The 19771-nt window shown below is 43.9% G+C and overlaps 1 protein-coding gene across 1 annotated transcript in view; it reads right to left on the bottom strand.

Moving 5' to 3' along the window:
* Positions 1-8393, bottom strand: part of LSAMP (limbic system associated membrane protein) — a 1028643-nt gene extending 1020250 nt beyond the window's left edge. The window contains exon 1 of the mRNA XM_082045856.1: positions 8017-8393. Within this exon, the coding sequence (XP_081901982.1) occupies positions 8017-8083 (67 nt within the window). The 5' untranslated portion in view covers positions 8084-8393. The remainder of the gene's footprint in view (positions 1-8016) is intronic.
* Between the last annotated feature and the right edge of the window lie 11378 nt (positions 8394-19771).

Raw genomic sequence — 19771 nt, 5'->3', positions numbered from 1 at the left:
CTTTGCTGATACAGTACACAATAGCAGAACTACGTAAGAAAGGGTGGCTCAGATAGGTTATACTATTTTTGAATATATCGGTCTAATTAAAACAGTGCAGCTTGTACGTGCAAGAAAGCCTCCTTTTATCTTCTTTCTTCTTCTATTCCCAGAAACTCTGCCATGAAAGTGCAGGTGTCAAACATGTCCTTTCCACTCTCTACACTGTATTTCATGCCCAGGTGACTGAAGCATGACTAAGTTGTCACCTTACACTGAGGCTATCACAGAAAGATGAGGAAGGGTAGCCAAGCCACAGCAACAATTCTGTTTCACTGCAACAATTGCTTACCATGTCAAGATAGGATGCAAATCTGCTATGAGTAATGGTCACTCTAAAAGCATATACAGATATTCCTATCAGTAATCATGCTGCATTCACCTCCTGAACTAAGATTTCATAGTATCTCCCTTGCACAAAATACAACTCTGAACCAGATACGTTAACACAGCACAAGCATCTTTAACACACAACTTGCACATTTTGTTACATGCAAATACATGCACACACATATGTATATCTCCCCACTATCACCTTCTGGTTTGCATGTGCATCTTCTCAAAAGCCAAGGAATAGATATTAAAAGGCCTCTGGTCATACCTTCATGCACAGGCTATTTATACAGGCATAAATAAAACTGAATGATGTGATACATGTGAACCCATTTTACAAGAAAGTAGTTTTACATGGCAAAGAGTAGGTACTCACACAAACAGATGGATCCACAATGGCACAAGTCTAAACATGTTTACACATCAAATACCCCATGGATGCCCCTTGAAACAACCCCTTCTTCCTGCACGGAAATCCTCACCTGCAAATCCCTCCATTGTCAGACACTCAAGTATATATCCACACAGCCAGCTTCATCGACACTTGCACAAGTGGACGTGCTGCAAGGTTCACAGTCAGACCCTTGCTCTCACTTTTGACGTAGCTTTGGGTCAGCTGCTGAGGGCCAAGCACGGCCAGGCTCCACGCAGGTGCAGCAGCCAGAGGGCATGCAGAAGAATATTAATAGTTATTGTCCTAGAAGGTTGTAAGGATTAATTGGTTCCAGTCTGCAACTCACCATCAATATAAGTGCTAAGGGGCAGAGGGGAGGGAGCTGTGATTACACACTTACATTTCATACTCATATCCCAGTGACTGCGTGCTGATATGCTATTGATTTCCTGGCTGGAAAAATCCACAGCCTTCCACTTGTCTCCTTGCTTGCTCCCTCCCTCATCCTACTGCTCATGATCTGCTTGCCACACATTCCCCCTCCCAAAAGCCAAGAACACATCATTGAAAAAGGGAGAGGTCCACCCTCTTTGTGGGAGAGCTCTGTCAAACCTGAAATAAATGCAATTTGCACCCGTGAGGTCACATAGAAGCAGACCTTAGGGAAGGGAGCAGGTTTCAAGAACGAACCATCTTCAGAGAACTTAGGAACTGCTAAAGCCCAGACTGTGAGCTCAAAGCTCCAATTACACTCACCTTTGCTTTAAGCCAGAACTCTTTTTTTCTGAAGCCTACCTTTCTGATGCTGTTTTTTAAAAAAATAAAACTGTCCCTCAAAAAACACACACCAACCTGCTTTAATTCAATATGTATATCATTGCATTGCCCCCAAAACAAGAATCTTCCAGATTCTTTCAAAGTCCAGTATCTCTACAGCTGACAACCAGAGCAAAATCCTGTTGCGTGTTGATGGGTCTAGCGTGTTGATGGGTCTAGGCAGGTCTAGCGTGAAGGGTCCTTTTCTCCCAGGGAGCAGTCATGCAAAATTTTTCCATGAACTTTAAGACAACAGATATGGCCAGCAAAACACTTCATTGTGAGGTCTTGCAAGTCTTAGCTAGGAAGAATACAGCTTTGGCTGAGAGAAATTAAAGCAGCAGCCCCTGCCATGCTATTCCCTCTCCTTCCATGCAGCTGAGCAGGTCAATGCTGCCCCATCAGCAGGCAACCTGCTGGAGGGAGCTCACAGAATACCAGCATCAACCAAAGCGCCACAGTGCCACGGCATAGCATAGAATCTAGCCCAGATTTCCTTTTTTTTTTTTTTTCCCCTGTGCATTTCTGTAAGAAACATGATTTCCCAGCATTTCTTCTTCCCTTTCCATGCTGCCTGCAGGGATCTCTACCTTTCCCTGACACCAGGAGAGGGCTGTGTCTCACAAGCTCACCCACACAAATCTCCATCTTGCCCTTATGTGCTCCTTCTCAGAGTGGGACAAGATGGTCTGTGCTGTGCTTGGTATTTTGATTTTATCCCAAATAAAATGACAGCAGGAAAAGCACATCAGCTGTCAAAGTCATTGCTGATTGAGCCTGAACAGTACATAAAACTATGGCTTACATTTCTTTAAGGAAAAGGGGATACTGAAAAGGCAAAGATTCATGCTTCCTACAGGGACTGCATACAGCAAAACTCTGCAACCTCCCAGCAGCCACCCTGCATGCAAAGAAGACAATCTTTTGGAAAGCACATGCCCATATATTCAAAGGGACACGTGAAAGATTTTCCCCAGACTCTTCCTGGATGCCTTTGTCTGTTACCACTATGGATTTCACTCAGGTTATTCCATCCTTTAACAGCCTCTGTCAGCCAATGACCTCAGCTGGCTCTCTTCCACAAGGAAGCCCATCAGGTATTCAGATCTGCCCAGAAAAGGAGGTTTCCCTTGCATTCACTCGTAATCACCTTTTGCCACCTGTTTCCACTTTACAGCACGCAGATCAATAAGCGGGGCTACAGCTCCTCACCACCGGCCTTGCCCAGCCGCACCAGCCTGTCCACGGAACCGCACAGAGCACCCAGCTGCTGCTGCAGGGGCTACATCATATTTAGACTCATGTTAACATCACTACTTTAACCCATTCCTAGGCAAAACACTCTTGCACAAGGTAAATCTGTTGAGGGAAAGGGACAGTCCCCACCAGCAAGGCAAGTGCCTTGGTGTACCTGAAAGCTGACAGAAGGCACTGCTGGAACACAGTTAAAGATATGAACTTCTAAAGCATTGGCTCTCCATCAGCCTAAGATGACAGCAGCCATATTCCTCACCCTGACTGGAAGGAGATCTATTGCTTGTATGTGAAAAAAGAGGTGTGAAGACTAACTCTTAAAGACTTTGTCTCCTCCTCAGACCACTAACACATGCAGGGGTGTTTGCAGGCTGAAAAGGAGCACCCACAAACATTTGGAATAGGGTATTTGTTACAAGACTAGTAAAACTCTTGTGTGAGAGGGGATAATCAAGACTAAAAGATGAAGTGAATTTCTACTTATAATCAAATCCTTTGAGTAGGTAGCTGAGTGCTGGGATTTTAACAGCTATGGGAAATGGGGCCTTACTAGTATGCTAATTATTGACTCAAATGGTCTGTGATCCCTGGGATAGGACTAGAAGAAACGCTTGGGATATCTTTTTAACGCTCCCTGCTTGAAGATAAAGAACCTTCTCTGACTCTTCCCTGTCTTAAGCCTACAACCAAAGTGTTTTGTTGTAGGTATTGAATCTCTTCATCTTTTAGGGGAAAGCAAGGCAGCCGAGTTGTTTACCTCATCAATACAGTCCAGCCTGTGAGAGCCTCCCCTGCCTTATTTAACAGAGAGAGCTGAAAACAGATAGAAAGAAAAGTATATTCAGGAGAGCAGGAAAAGTCTGTTTTTTTTCTCTCCAGTCAGCAGCATTTAAATGTTAGCCAAATGCATCAGAATCACCCCACACTGTTACCCATACACTACAATGGCACCACTCACATGCACATACATTCCTGCTCTTTCCTCTGTTCTCCTCATCCGTTACGTACACATTATCAGTGAAGAAACACTTGAGTACATACTTCCATCCATACAGATTGCACAAACCTCACACATTAACAATCCTATCCTTTTTCACACCCACGTTTCCTAGTAATGTTATAAAACATGAGACTTTACAGATAGCATTTTTACTGCATACCAACCTAAAGCATCCTACTCCACTTAACCAAGCGTTTCTGTGATTTCTTTCATCAGACTCATTCTCCATTTATGAACAGCTTTGAGCAGCTCAAAAAATACATTATAAATAAATGCTGCCAGTACTACGCAGACCCATTCTGCATTTCCTTTCCTAAAGAAGCTACTTCACTAAATTGGCTGTAGAGGTTTTTTGTGTTGGTTTTGTTTTTTTTTTTTTTCTTTTTTTAAATCACAAAATCTCCTGCAATTAACCAATGAGGTGGGGATGTAGAGGAGATTTGTTAAAACAAGCTGGGATTTTTTAGCAAATTGCTGGTTTGAAACAGCTGTTATTTCTCAAGGAAAAGAGTTTGTTTAGAAGAATTTTCAATGTAAAGCAATGCTGAAGAAAATGTATAATTTGTCAAGGCATTCATTTTTAAAATAAAATGCTCAGGGGGGAAAATGAAAATTACTTTTCAAATTGACAGCTAAGTTAGAGTAATAGTAGGCAAAAGTGAAAACATCAACACAAAATTCTTCTAATTATCAAAATGCAATTTTTCATAGACCCAAATAATTTGCTTTGCATCCCCATTCCCATACATTCACTTTTTGACTCGGGGAAAAAAAAAGGAAAAGAAAAATTCAGCTTTTAAGTCCAATTCATGAGTCTGATCTTTATCAGAAGCTACGAGGCACACCGTACTAAGACACAAATCCATTTGAGAGAAAAGCTGCAGCATGCCACTAGAAAAATCCCACCCACCAGCAGTGCTGGGGTGTGTAGGTAGTTCTATTCCTCCAGCTCTCCCCCAGCGCAGGAAGGCCAGAGCACCATGCAGGAAGAATATCCATCCCACCTCTGAGCCACCTGCCTCTGAACGAGGACTGGAAGCACAGCAGCAGGGAAATGCAGGAATCCTGAACCATGAAATTAAGGAAACAAAGTGATCAGAAAATAACCAAATATCCTCTGTGCAGGACTCAGGGCCTCTGAAGTAGGGAAGAAGGAGCCAAAGCCCTCGAGCCCAGGCAGGGGGAGGACCGGCAACCCATTGCATATCCCCTGGCCTGGGCACTGGAGGATGTTGCCCATGTTGGGCACTTGGCATCGGGAGCCTGTAGGTCTCCTGCCACAGCCTCAGCTGCAATCCCTCCCCTTCACCCCCACCACCTGCTATTCAGCCCCAGCTTGGCTGGCATTGCTCTCTTTCACCCCCATGTTTAGTTGGCTTTGCGAAAAGAGAAAAAGATGATGAGCCGTTTCTGCGGTCACTGGTACACCCCCAAGTGGACAGCAAGGAAAAGGGGGAGAGAAAGCACGGACAAGTTTTGGATAGCTCACAGAGGTGCAGGCTCAGCTGGCTGGCTCTGGAGGGATGTGCTCAGAGAGCACTTGGAAGCCGGTCCAACTGGGGTCACTGCCTGTCAGAGCCACTACTGCAGTTTCCTGGGGTAAGAGCTCCGCAGAATAATGCTTAGCAGGGTTACAGAAGCGTTTAAGGCTTGTTACCACAGCTTTCAGTGAATAACAATTAATTTGTTAATTTGAAATAAGTGGTTGGTAGCATTTTGTGGTTCTCTCACTTTATTTTTTTTTAAGGGCACAATACTTTCCTGCATCTTTTTAACTCCTTCAGAAACATTCAGGCTTGCTTGTGAAGTGCCCTGTTTCTCCTGTGTGGCCCAAATATTCCTGCTTCCCCAGCCTCTCACCCTCCAGATCAGAGAAAGGAAATTACTGCTTGCTACAAAACCAGATCCAGCAGTGGACTGGATCTGGTTTATACCACATCTGAAGTTTGGAAGCAGTAGAAAAAGCAGCTCCAGGTTTGCAACACTCCCCTCTCCCTGCCCCATCCCATCCCAAAACGCAGGGAGGGCAACTGCGTTGCCTCTGCCTTCTTAGAGGGTACCTGGTAAGACAGCCCTCAAAAGACCTTCTGTAATGCTTTCAAAATCAGAATAGATGTGGCTGTGGCAGTAGTAACTCACTAAAACAGAAGGTGAAATGCCAGTAGCTGCAGCTATAAGAAAGGACTGAAATAGCTCCCGGTTGTGCGAGCATCAGGATGCTCTGGTCACAACTCGGGGAAGGCTTGCAGCTTGGAAACACTGCACGGAGCAAGCACTGTCGACTACAAGCCAGGAAACATGCATCAGAGAGATAGACAATATTAGAGTCATTGTGATTCACCAATGACCATCTCCTTTGACGGGTCTGTAGCTACTCCTCCAGAGCAAAGTTCACATTAAGCGACACAACTTCATTGCTGACATGAGCTACACAAGTATCGGTTCTCCTCTCACCCCACATACATCCTGTGTGCTGAAAAAAATCCTCCTTCCCTGTCAGAAATAGTGACTTCACAGCAAGGAAGTCAGCTGGAAGGTGCTGGTGCCAGATTCACAATCCAGACTTCAGAGAATGCAAGTTTGAGCAAAAATACGTGACAGTGAAAAGAGTGTGTACGCAAACCAGAGACGGAAGAAGTGAGACTGTACTAAAAGGAGCACTCAGTAAATGTGAGAAGGTGGCAAAAAACAAGGGATTTTGCAGTGAGTGCATGCAGTGGTGACAGGTAAGTGTGAGGTTGTGAAAGCAAGCATGTGTATAACAGAGGGAATATGGGAATTCGCTTAGTAGACACAAAATAGAAGAGGAGAGTGTATGCAAGAGAGTGTATAAAACAGGAGAAAAGGGGAGGTGAGTTTGCTGTGACTGGGCATATCCCTGTACACAGCACTCGTACACTACAGTATGCACAAGAGAGTGAGAAAAAAAAGCTCTGAGTGTATGGAAAACAGCCAGAGCGAGATACCCTCTAAGTGTGCAGCTCACTGTGAACGCAAGACCGTGAGGCACAGAGTAGGCCAGGTAGAGTGCATATATGTTCTTTATTTATATATTCACCTATGTGTGTGTATATGTGTGCACGCATGCAGGCTTACAAGGCTGGTGCAGCAGAGTAGGCAAGCGACTTTTATATGCAAGCAACCACGAACGCGAGTGTGCAGGATGGAGAGAACACACAAGAAAAGGCTTGAAGGAGGTGGGGGGGGGGGGGGAAGAGGAAGGGAGAACATGAGTGCGAGAGAGGCAGGCTGGCACTCCAGGAATTGCATGTGCTAAGGAGCTAGAACTGTATGTGCCAGAGTGAGTTTATTCATCTTCCATGCTATATTCATGAGTGTGTATATATATGTGTGTGTGTAGCACCACTGGTGTGTATGAGTGAGCGTGGATCATGTACAAGCTGTGATTTGGAGGGCTATGATTATATGTGCATGTGTGACATGTATTTATACATACAGCATGGGAGGCATTAACCCTTAACTCCTGTTTACAGAAAGCATCTCAAAAACAGCTAGCATGCCTGTCATCACTTCAAACTAAATTCCATACTCACACTTGGCTCTTAAAGCAAGAAACCCAGCTGGCAATTCTCCACTGAACAAAACCCCATACCCAACAAATTTCCTTCTCCTGTCTTTCCTCTGTCATTCTCTTTTTTTTTTTTTTCCTCCCTGGTAGAGGGGAAGGACATAGGGTTTTCACAGACAGACCAGAGGCACAGAGGTTCCTCTAACGTCCTCCTCTCTGGGGCAAAACCAAAATAAAATTAATTCAGGAAAAAAAAAAAAAAAGAAACTTAACACTGATCTCCTCAGGAAGGTAAAGAATCCAGGAGCATCAGTACTTATGACCCAGAGTGCTGAGAAGCAGTGGCTTTGGATGGAGGGGACACCCACCTTTACCCTCTTTTCCTTTGCAAATCTTACTGTGCCCCCCTAAGTCCCCTCTGCAAAAGCATAAATACAGCAGCAGTCACATGCAATGCCCTCTAACCATAGGATTCACCAGCAGCGATCTTTCCTTCGCTTATTTCCTGAGGAGGGGGGAAGGTTTGGAGGGGAAGTGGGGGAAGAGGAAGCTCCAGCTTCCAGCTCCATGTTTCAGGCCGTCCTCAGTCCATCAGCCTCAATTCAAGCAGAAGGGGTTTGAGGAGATTGCAAGAAAGAACTCATCACATACCTTGCAAGGAGAAGAGGGACAGGAAGAATCCCAGCACCCAGATACTGTGCAGCCAGTAGGTCCTCATGCTTCTCTCTCACTCGCTCCGCTTCCTCTGCCTTTTTCTCCGTCTCTTCGCTTCTCTCTCCTTTTTTTTTTTTTTTTTTTCTTCTCTCAAATTAAATGGGATTCAGTGTCTCCTTCAGTCCCCCTGGGCTCTGCTTTGCCAGCTCTGCCAATCCAGTCGCAGCAAAAGCTGACCCAGGGTGGCCAGATTCCCAAATAACCTCGCACTCTCCCCTTCAAGTGCTGGAGAAAGGGGGGCAGGTTCGATGCTCGCCGTAGCCCGTGCTGGCTGTAAACACAGAGAATCTCTCTGTCTCTCTCCTGCAGCTCCAACTAAATGCGACTGTACTTAAACAAGCAATGCCTTATAGGACAGCGCTCAGAGCAGAAAAGATCCCACCTCTGCCACCTAGTGTTGCAAGCCAGCTCATTTGTTTATATATATATATATATATACGTGTTATGCTATAGAAATATGGTTCTCTCATTCCTCTGCAAATGTATCTCTTGGATCACAGGTCTATGAGCCATGCTGGGCTCAGGTGCCTCTAAAGCTCCAGGTCCAGCTGACATGGGGAGGTTATTCAGCAAAGGAATATTCCTCAGTGTGGCGGGGCAGGTTTGATTTCTCAGCAGAGTTAAGCTTGACAAATTCTGAAGCAAGGGTCTCTCTGGTACTCATGTCACTGCTGGGAAGTACACAGGAACCAGAGGGAGATTCAGACACACTGACTGTAATTACAGAGCTGCCCAGGCCTCCAGGATAAATGGCAAGCATCTTTGCTGGATCTCCCATGACTTCTGTGAAATTTCAGAGGGACCAGAAGGAATCCTTCTGTGCAGGAAATCCAGCTTTCAGAGCCACTGTTTGCTCACAGAATGCTTCTTTCACTACCCCTCTCCTTTCAAATACGGGTTACTCCTACCATACATAACATGAACCATTCTTTCCCAAGGAGTAATTATCTCCTGCAGCTCTATTGCCCCCTAAAATCATTGCTTCTGGTGAGAGAAACAGCAGTAATAAAGTACTACTTAACATTCACACAGGGCTTTTAATCAGTCACTCCCCAGGCATTTCACAAAAAGGTGTCCTTTTGCAGCTGGGGACAGAAACTGTGCAGCTGGGCAAAGAAACTGTGCAACTTTTGAGAGACCAGCACCTGAGATGCAGTGTGGCAGCCCAGGCGGGTTGCCCACCCAGCCCATGGCCCCTTATTGTTATCACCATGGCAGCCCGTGAGGATGCCACTGATAAATGGTTCCAATCTCCAATTTAAGCACTGAGGATGCAGAACACTAATGTGAGCATGTAGGATTCTCATCAGTAATGGTGCCCCTCCAGAAGTATTTCTTATTAGACTGCTGTACAACAAGCTGTTCTGTGAACAGAAAGCACGAAGCCTGCCTCCCTGTGAGTTCTTGTGTGGTGTCTCCAAAATCCCCCCTCAGCCTGCTGTAATGAAAGCCAGATCCCATCATATCCCCTGTGACATTCCCTGTCGGAAACAGAAACAGCATGCTGTGGCTAGCCCAGAAACACGTGCTTGTTTCCTAGTGGAACAAAATCAACACTATGATGCAACACAAAATGCAGTCACCATTTGGTCTGGGTGGCTGCTGCCATGTACCACCTGCATTATTCATGCTTTTTCCCCTATGGAGGTTGTGTAACCATCAGTTTTGAAGATACATACAGAAACAAGTTACTTTTCAGCCTTTCGCCCTCTTTCAAATATGGTTGAAATTGGTTGTACTGAAAAATTATTGGGAAGAAGAACATATGGACAAACAGATACACATGTACAATCAGCTAGGCTTCATTTCCCAAGGAAATCAAACCGAAAAGATTCGAGTGTGTTAAAGTCAACCGACTCTAGTCAACTGGTGGACCATGCTTCTTTTTCATGGTTTCCCTTTTAAATGCTTTTCATCCTCTGATACCAACAGAGCATGGTGTGAAAGAAAACACAAGCAAAAATTAACTTGCCACTCAGGATGTGTTTGGAAGTTAGCGTGCCAAAATCAAGTGGTGACAATCAGTTTGTGGGCTTGTAGTGGGAGGCAGTTTTTGATTTTTGTTGCAGGAATCCACACAAAGTTCTAGCACAGGTTCAGGGATCAGCGAGGCCTGCACCTTAATACCACACCAGGTCTGTATACTTCTGACTCTTATGACTGCTCCTTTGCTCAGGATCCCTCCTTTCATTTGTCCTATACCTTCATCATCCATTACCTCAGTGCCCAGCATATACATCTGATATATTATACAGCATTATATCCATACTTTCACAAATCTTCTTCCCAGTCCAATACACGGCCCCAAAGCTCATCTGCTATCAAACACCTATTCCAACACCCCAGCTACCCACAGTCACATGCATAACCTCATCTCTCACCTACCTGACACACAATCCTACAGGGCGCCATAACCTTACCACTTACATCAGATCATTCTACAACCATTGAAGTCTACTTTACCTATAGACACCTGCTCACAACCCTACGCATGATCCCATAATCTACAGCTCTCAACTGCATGGCCATCTTATACTTTGGATACTGACTATCCTGTCACCTGTTGGGTGTAGTCCTCTTTGGAGTATTTGAGCATTTATGTAATAGAAATTGTATTGAAATAATAACAATAACAAAAACAATATCATCATCAGAGTTATATCTCTGCTCCATAAATTGCATAGGGATAAACATTGTGTGAGATGATGCTGAACCCAGTACTGCTCCCATCTAACATGGGCAGTGATAGCTACAAATCTGGAGAGAAGATGCAAAGGAAGAACTCTCAGGTAGCAGCATCTTCTGCTTCCCTGGAGAAGCCAGCATGACTAAAAAGAGAAACAGCTACTTCTTACAACCTATTTGACATACTCCTAACCTTCAGAATCATTCAGGGTTGGATTTTGGCTCCCTTGCTCATGCTGAGTCATACCAACAGGGTTACTCGGGACATTCAGTGACTAAATATGAGCAGGAGTATCAGATTCTGTGGGCTGAAAGTCTCAGGGAATGCTCTCCAGCAAAGGTGAGTCCACTTTTCATGTGGCCAAATCCCTCATCTACCTACATATTTTGAGGGCAAAAACAGAGTCAAGAATTACATCCAACTCTCCCTAAACATTAAAAAAAACCCAAACAAAATCAACAACAGCAACAAAAAAAGCCCCAAACAAATAAAACAAACAAAAAAATCCAACAACCAACGAAAACCCAAAATATTAAATAGTGTTTGTTCTTCAATTCTTTTGTTTTAAATTATTGCAGTTCTTCCACTTACCCAAGGATTCAAAAGCCAGATGAACCATAGAAATATTAGCTGTTGAAGAGTACATCTACAGCCCTGTATATAATATATATATATTAGGAAAAGAAAAAAGAAAAAAAATAAAAAAAAATGTTGGATTCTGCTAAAGCTCTGAATGATTGAAAGCAGGCTAATTTAATGCATAGTAGAAGTATTTCATTAAGGCTAAGTGGATGCATTTAGATGCACTGTGCATGGATGCTTGTCCATTTTTTAATAAATAAATGTGCTTTGTGCTATTAACTATTTAAGCACTCACACTTTAATTTCTATTTCATCTTAGCTTTAGTCACTTCACACAATATCAATATTAACTTGATTGTGCAGCACACAAATAATATTTTCTCTTCCAAGTTTTTATACTGAACCTACCATAAAATACTTTTCAAATAGGCATGTTAAAGTTGTTGGAGGAACTTTTAGCTTTTCCATTACAAATTTCTTAAAATTACTGTTATTTAGCTGTGCAAATGTCATTTTGCATTAGCAAAAGGCTTAGTGGGTTTTTTACTTTAATAGAAGTAGTATTGGAAACACAGTTGGCCATGCAAATTTTGCAGGGTTTACATAAGAGAATGAGTAGTCCTGAAATTTGAAACTGAGAGCACTTGGTAGAGTCAGCAGGAGACAAGAGCCATACATTACCCAGAAGTGGTTTTTTTTCCTCTAGATGTTTTAGTGTCCTGTCCTGCATGTCTGTCTCTGACATACATGTTTTATTGAGTGTTGTATCTGTGGGTTTCATGGCATGTCTTTGAGACTAGTGCATCTCTGATGAATAGCACATTTCAGTGTGATTTAGAAGAGTGTTGTGGCATGAGCTGCATGTGATTTTGGGAAAGGGAGTGGAAGGAGACGTTCTCTCAGCCAGAAATACTAATTTGTCATATGGTTCTGTGAAACCCACCACTATCCAAGGTCAAGGACTGCACAGTGTCCAGAAATGTGCATTCTCATAGAAGGGATGCACTGTGCATTAAGACCATGATAAATAGTCTCACACCTGATTAGGCTCCTTTATGTATGCTGAGGAATCAGTGTTCATGCTTCTCATTTGCCTTCAGCCTGATATTCAAAAGGAGCCAGCCCAACTCAAATAACACTTCTCACCTGTCCTTTCCTTTTTGCCACTTTGTACTCTTCATCTGTATTCCCCCCTTTTCCCTCTCTCAGCTTCTTTTTTCATCTTACTGGCCCCCACCTCATTCCACCTCTCTTCCTCTCTACAATCTTGCTGTGAAACCCATCAAAGATGGCAGAGTGTCTCTTTGATGCTTCAAGTGAAAATTTTTTCCAACAGAATTTCTACAGGATTCCAAGCTCAAAGTGGCTTTTTTTAACAAATAAATCCCAAGCCAGCAACTGAGGAAGGTAGTGTGTGGCTATAGAGGAATTCCATAAGATAAAAATCCACAGAAATAGCCAGCTAATGAGATAGCAGGAACACTTGAAGAGTGGTGGAAGGAGGGAAGAGATGGAAACAGTCCTCATTTAGTTTCAATAACCGTGCAATGACGCAGTGGGGACTGAACTGAGAGCCCTTGGAGAAAAATGTGTTGCATGAACTGGTACAGCATGAACCACTGAGGAAGTTTCTCTAACATTAGCTGTAGCAGACCCACATCCTCTCCAAGTTGGGTCACATAAAGGGTATCTTGCAAAACACATTTGCCAGCAGCATACATACACACATTGGCATTGTGGCATAATTAGAATATAAAATAAATGGAACAGCAGACGCTACCAGCACGTCTACCCATGCTGTATCCATGGTGCCAACGCCTTCTCCAAGGGGAGCCTCACCCAGGCCATGCTGAGAAAGCCTGAAACACGGGCAGGCAGAACTCAGCCTTTGGGGAAACACACACATGAAGTTCTGCTGAAAGGGCCTTCACTCTCTGAACATTTGCAAGATTTTGTTGGAAATCTGCAAGTGTGAACAACAACACAAAAAAGAATATTGGCTAGTACCCAAACAAAATTTGGCAGATAATTTTTTGAGTTGTCATGTTTTCTGTGGGAAAAGAGTCAGCTCTTTCAAGCTGGGAAAAAAAAAATAATTTTGATCAGCTCTTGTGAACAGCAGGGAATTCACAGACCATAGGAAGAGTTGTTTACACCACAAAACCCTTGGCACATCCAGCATTAACTAGCCCCTGCAGAGGCACAAGCAATCCCTCAACACTACAGAGCACCTCTTAAGACAGTGTTTTTGCAGCCCCCTGGTCTTTAAATCTCCACCAAAGGTTGGCAGCACAGACCTTTCTTACCTCCTCCTGGGATTCAGAGCTTGTTCCCCCAGGCAGCACTCTACCAAAGGCATGTCCTCAAAATAGCACCCAGCTCCCCTGGCACATACCTTGCTCTGCCCAGAAACAAACCTTTATCCCAGCTGTTGCTTTTCGGGTCTTTAGTCACAGCTGAGGGCCTTGTGCTTTCCTCCATTAACCCTCTGCTGCACACTGCAGCCCGGCTTCCTGACCCACGGTCCAAACAAGTCAAGTCTCATTCTCCCCAGTTGGTACTTCCACCTTTAGGCTAAGACTCGTTGGCTTTGCTAGATATATTGTGGGTTGACTTTCGAGACAGGACTCCTATATGCTCCCCTCTATGTGTCCTCTGTTCTTTAGGCAAAGCAGGAGAGGGAAGTGTGGCCATTTGCCTGCTGTGTCTGGCTGACTGAGCTTCAACCGATCTGACACAGGAAAGACCCAAACAAATAACTGCCGAGTCTGTGCTTATTACCCAAATGAGATACAGGTGGCAAATGACATCAGTCTCACTGCCTGCAATGAAGGCTGACCTGCACATATGTGGATAGCCTGACATTTCCTGGACAGAAACATGGAAGACTGGCAAGATCTCCAGAAATATTTTTTGTGTTGGGGTGTCCATGCTTAGCAGTCTAGAAAGCTCAGGTCATGTGAGCATTCCCATGCAAGAGTCTCCTTGCAGTGGTTCACAACATCCCGAAATTATTAATTCCCAGGCTGATGTTTTTCAGACATGTTCTCTTACCCAAGGATTGATTTTTATGATTTTGTTTTTATTTTTGAAAGCTTGAGCAAGCAAGAATTCAGCTGTCTTAGATACTTGGGATTGGGGGAGTGCTTTATAATTAGTGGAAGAAACAATTTGTGCCTTTTTTCAACAGTTCCAGTGCAGAAATTACTGTGGATAGAGAGCTGAAAGGCAAATAATGTGAGGCAAGATTTGTAGGAAGAGGCAATATATTTTATTAAACTAAAGAATATAGCTGAAAGAACAAAACAAACTCAGCTTTCCAGGCATATGGGCTTGCATGCCCAAAAGCATATCCAGTCTTTTAACTATATGATGTCTGATAATTGTACTTCTCCCTACAAATCTGCCCTCATTTATGCCTTTGGCCCATCCTAGCAACAATATCACTGCATCTTGGAAAGTCAAGTCTATGGTGGTGAAAACATGACCCAGAGTGTAGAAAACTTGCAAACATGGTTGCATTGAGTTGGTCTTCGTTTGGCCAAATCACAGGTTCTGGAAAATACTACTTGTGTGACATGAAAATGTTTGGGTTTCAATACTCTGCAGAGAGTAATCTTCATGCAGGCAGAGCTCCATACATTTTTACACATCACTGAAGACCTGCTCTCAAGTCCCATGAAAGCAGCTGGAAGACTCTCGCCAAACTTAGCGGCCCCTAATGCAGGTCCCTTCAACAGCAAAATCACTAAGGCAGCCCTTTGCCTTGTTTGCACTGTATTGAGTGTATGTGTAGTTTCCCCACCACTGTTTCTCAGTTGTGCTGCAGGCGTGTACAGAGCCCTCCCTGAGACCAAAGTCTCTTGGGCCAGATGCTCTACACAAGGATGGTGAGAAATTATTTCAAGGGATTTGCCCCAGATGCTAAGAAAGACAAACACGTAGCACACTGACCAGAGAAGAGCCTGCAGCCCACCTACTATTTAAAAAAAATTAGACTATAATGCAATTGCAGACTCTCGCTTAACAAAAAACTTGAGGAGAGAGTTTTAAGTTTAGTATTACCTGACTTCTGCTAGCCTTTGCAATGTTAATAGTTTCTGCCAGAAATTCAAAGCAGAATTTCTCTCCTACAGCTATTTCATCAGACAGAGGATGATCAAGAGGTTAAAAAATACATTATTAGCATTAATGACCATTATTATTTATACGCTGTACAAGCTGCACAAGTATAGGGGAAAAGAGATTCCATTTCCCCAAAGAACTTACCAATCTTACTTATGATAAGGAGTTGCAGACCACGTATCCATAGTAGGTGAGGAATCACAGAATCACAGAATCTTTGGGATTGGAAGGGACCTCGAAAGATCATCTAGTCCAATCCCCCTGCCAGAGCAAAAACACTTAGATGAGGCTACACAGGAATGTGTCCAGGCGGGTTTTGAATGTCTCCAGAGTAGGAGACTCCACAACCCCCCTGTGCAGCCTGTTCCAGTGCTCTGTCACCCTCACTGAGAAGAAGTTTCTTCTCAAATTTAAGTGGAACCTCTTGTGTTCCAGTTTGAACCCATTACCCCTTGTCCTACCATTGGTTGTCACCGAGAAGAGCCTGGCTCAACTCTCATGACACTCACCCTTTATATATTTGTAAACAGTAATAAGGTCACCCCTCAGTCTTCTCTTCTCCAAGCTAAAGAGACCAAGCTCCCTCAGCCTTTCCTCAAAAGGGAGGTGCTCCACTCCCTTAATCATCTTCATGGCTCTCCACTGAACTCTCTCCAGCAGTTCCCTGTCCTTCTTGAACTGAGGGGCCCAGAACTGAACACAATATCCCAGATGTGGGCTCACCAGGGCAGAGTGGAGGGGAAGGAGAACCTCTCTGACCTACTGACCACCTCCATTCTAATACACCCCAGGATGCCATGGGCCTTCCTGGCCACAAGGGAACAGTGCTGGCTCGTGGTCATCCTGCTGTCCACCAGGACCCCCAGGTCCCTTTCTGCTACGCTGCTCTCTAATGGGTCATTCCCCAACCTATACTGGAACCTGGGGTTGTTCCTACCCAGATGCAAGACTCTACACTTTCCCTTGTTATATTTCATTAAAGTTTTCCCCACCCAACTCTCCAGCCTGTCCAGGTCTCACTGGATGGCAGCACAGCCTTCTGGCGTGTCAGCCACTCCTCCCAGCTTAGTGTCATCAGCAAACTTGCTGATAGTACACTCTATTCCCTCGTCCAAATCGTTGATGAATATATTGAATAATACAGGCCCCAGTACTGACTTTTGAGGCACTCCACTAGATACAGGCCTCCAACTAGACTCCGCCCCATTGACCACGACTCTCTGGCTTCTTTTCTTCAGCCAGATCCCAGTCCATCTCACTACCCGATCATCCAGACCGCACTCCCTCAGTTTAGCTATAAGGATGCTGTTGGAGACTGTGTCAAATGCCTTACTCAAGTCAAGGTAGATCTCGTCCACAGCTCTGCCATCATCCATCCACCTCGTTATGTCCTCATAAAAGTCAATGAGGTTGGTCAAGCACGACTTCCCCTTGGTGAAGCCATGTTGACTGCCCCTAATGACAGGGAAGAAGGAGGACAACTGTATTAAACACAAACCTTTTCTGTAGCTTGGGCATGATACTGTCTCCTGGGGCCTGCTGCCTCAGCCAGAAAATGGGGTTTTCTCTACATCACCACTTTCTACCATACCAAGGGGTTCTGAGGTGTTTCTCTGCCCTCCATCCTTCCCAGCAACATATTAATCTATGGCCGGAGCCCATGCTAATAATACACAAGTGGCAGCATCCAGAATGACAGAAATAATCAGGTTTTGTACATTTCTGTCCACCTGTAGATGAAGAGCTCATTGCATTTTTATTTTACAAATGGCAAAAGTGAGGCATATGATAGCACAATAGCTTTCCTTAAGATCGCCTACTTTTGTATCGACCAAGAGTCCTAAAATAGATCCTTAAGGTGTGCTTCTCCCAGAGTGGTTCCATTTATTCTCCAAGCAGTGTCCTCCACCAGTAAAAGCACTTTATTGCCAAAAGAACAGCATCTGTGCCACAGTGTTTCCCACCAACAGCAAAGCCAATAAACATTGTGACCTAATTAGGCTAGCAGATGTTTCTATTGTAGGTAATCTCAGAGGTTAGCATCTTAGAGAGGGAGGGCAACCCAGTGGCAAATGCAACTTTCACTGACTTAGAAAACTTGATTTTACTACAATGCTTCTAGGCCCAAACGTTCAAAACAGTATTACATCTAATGTGGAAATCCCATGAGGTCATAGAAATTGTGGAAACTAGATTCCAAGTCCTTTCTCTGTCACAAGGTTCATGGGTCAGTTTAGACACTAAGGGAGCTTGGTTCAAGCTTTATTTTCTCATTGGTTGAAATGGGGAAAATAGACCACACTGAGTAGTATCCTGAAAAAACACTAAGATCTTCAAGGTGAGTAAGGAATTGGAAAGTGTATAAACACACATATAATCAGTAGAACTTTTCCCTATCAGTGCAGAATCTTATTTTAGTATGTGCCCTGAAGAGGCTATCCCTTGCCAGTATCTTGTAAAACTGGGACTGCTGCATCACATTCCCAGTGGATCCTGGGGCAAATAGACTGAATAATGACTCTACATCTGACTGTGTGTGATTCCATCTCCATGACAGCTTCACTTGAGAAATCGATGAAGAAAAAAAATTGCATATTTTGGGGCTGTATGGGAAGAAGGTTCCTTGTACTTTGACACTTAGAGTACAAAAAGCTCAAAGGTCCATCCTTTATCTTAAACAGAATAGATTTGCTACTAAATGCAGAAGGTGTTTGTGTTTCCATGAAGCTGTCAGTGGTCACAATCATAAAAAGGTCATAGCAGAGATGTTCATAGTTAGCCACTAAATTTATTCAATACTCAAACTCTGTTTAGATAGACTGAAGTTACCCCAAGGTCGAACTTCTCTATGGTGCAGACTGCAAGCTTATAAATGCAAGCTCAGGTGTTGACCAGGCACATATTTCGGAGTCCCCAGAATTCTATTTGCCTGAACACGCTTGGTGTGTCACTGGGTCAATAAGCATGTGTATGCAGGTATCCAGTTGGGCCTCTGAATGGAAGACACAGGGATAGGACACAAATGTGGTGCGTGGTCTTTGGTTTCAAGATTAGTTTTATAGCAGTGCGGGCATAGCTACAGTTTAACTTGTGCGTCTCTCCGGCTTCCAGGATGTTTGTTTTCTGTTCCTAATAAGGACATTCTTTATCAGGCTATTGTGAGAAAAGTAGACCTGTGTGCTGGACTTTGCTTCAGTATCAATTGAGCTTAAGTTGAATTAAAAAAAAAAAAAAAAGAGAAAAGAATGCTCTGAGCGACATTGGAAACTGATTTAGGGTCCCTTTTTCCTCCTTCCCAGATGCTTTTATTTTGCCAAACAGAGCCTGTCTGAATGGAGAAATCTGACCCTTCGTAGACAGCTCCTGGATAGAATTATGCAGTTAGTGTACATCTCTGCAAATGAAAACTTCTGTTGTTTTTCACAAAGATCTGACTAGGACTGTAATCAATATAATAGAGATTCTAATGAAGGTGCTAAGAACAAATGAACCGTATAAGGTTTCTATGACCCTCCAGAACCTAGGTGGCACATACAGACTTTGCAGCCTGACTTCAGCGTATGAGGGATGCTGTGTCCTAGAACAGGCACCAACGTGTGTCTTACGGCATCTTTGTTACGCTACAGGTACACGTAAAGGGAAACTGTTTCTCTAACTCTACAAAATGCCATTCAGAAGATACAGTTGGCCTTTCTTCTGCCCTCTGCGCTGATCAGCTTGGTTTGTTTCTGTGTTCACAGGTATCTTGGGAAAGGTAGCAGTACATCAGCCCCTTATTCTGTGGCTTTCTTGTTTACATTTTGCAGGGGTGTTATCTGAAAATAGTCTTGTAGAGAAAGGCAAGGAAAAGAGGCCATCTGCAGCTTCAGCTGTCAGGCTGGTGAAGACAGGGACAGGGAAGGGAGAGATTTAGATGACAGCTGCCCAGACAAGTGGCAGATGAGTGGGGAACTTGGAGACAGAAAATTGTACAATGGAAATAGAAAAAAAAAAAATAAAACCATCCATAACTTCAAAAGAAAAGGAGAAGGATCTGAGTAACCAACCCCAGTGCCCTCTTATGGTGGTCTTTACCTTGGGTCTCTAAGGTTGTCCTTCAAGTGGATTCTGAGCTTAGTTGAGGACTCCCACATTTCCTTTCCTCTGGTTCCTTTCTAGAGATCATGAGCTGAAACCTCCCTGACATCTTTCCGGTGAACTCTGCAGGGCTGTGATCTGGGGTTTCCTCATGCTGCTCTGCCTGTCCCAGCTGCTCTGGCCCCACAGCTCAGCTGAGTTTGGTTGATGCCTACACACACA

This window comes from Streptopelia decaocto (assembly GCF_964273445.1).
Source record: "Streptopelia decaocto genome assembly, chromosome: 1".
Lineage (NCBI taxonomy): Eukaryota > Metazoa > Chordata > Aves > Columbiformes > Columbidae > Streptopelia > Streptopelia decaocto.
Note: the sequence above shows the minus strand (reverse complement) of the source record. Positions and strands in the feature narration are given on the sequence as shown.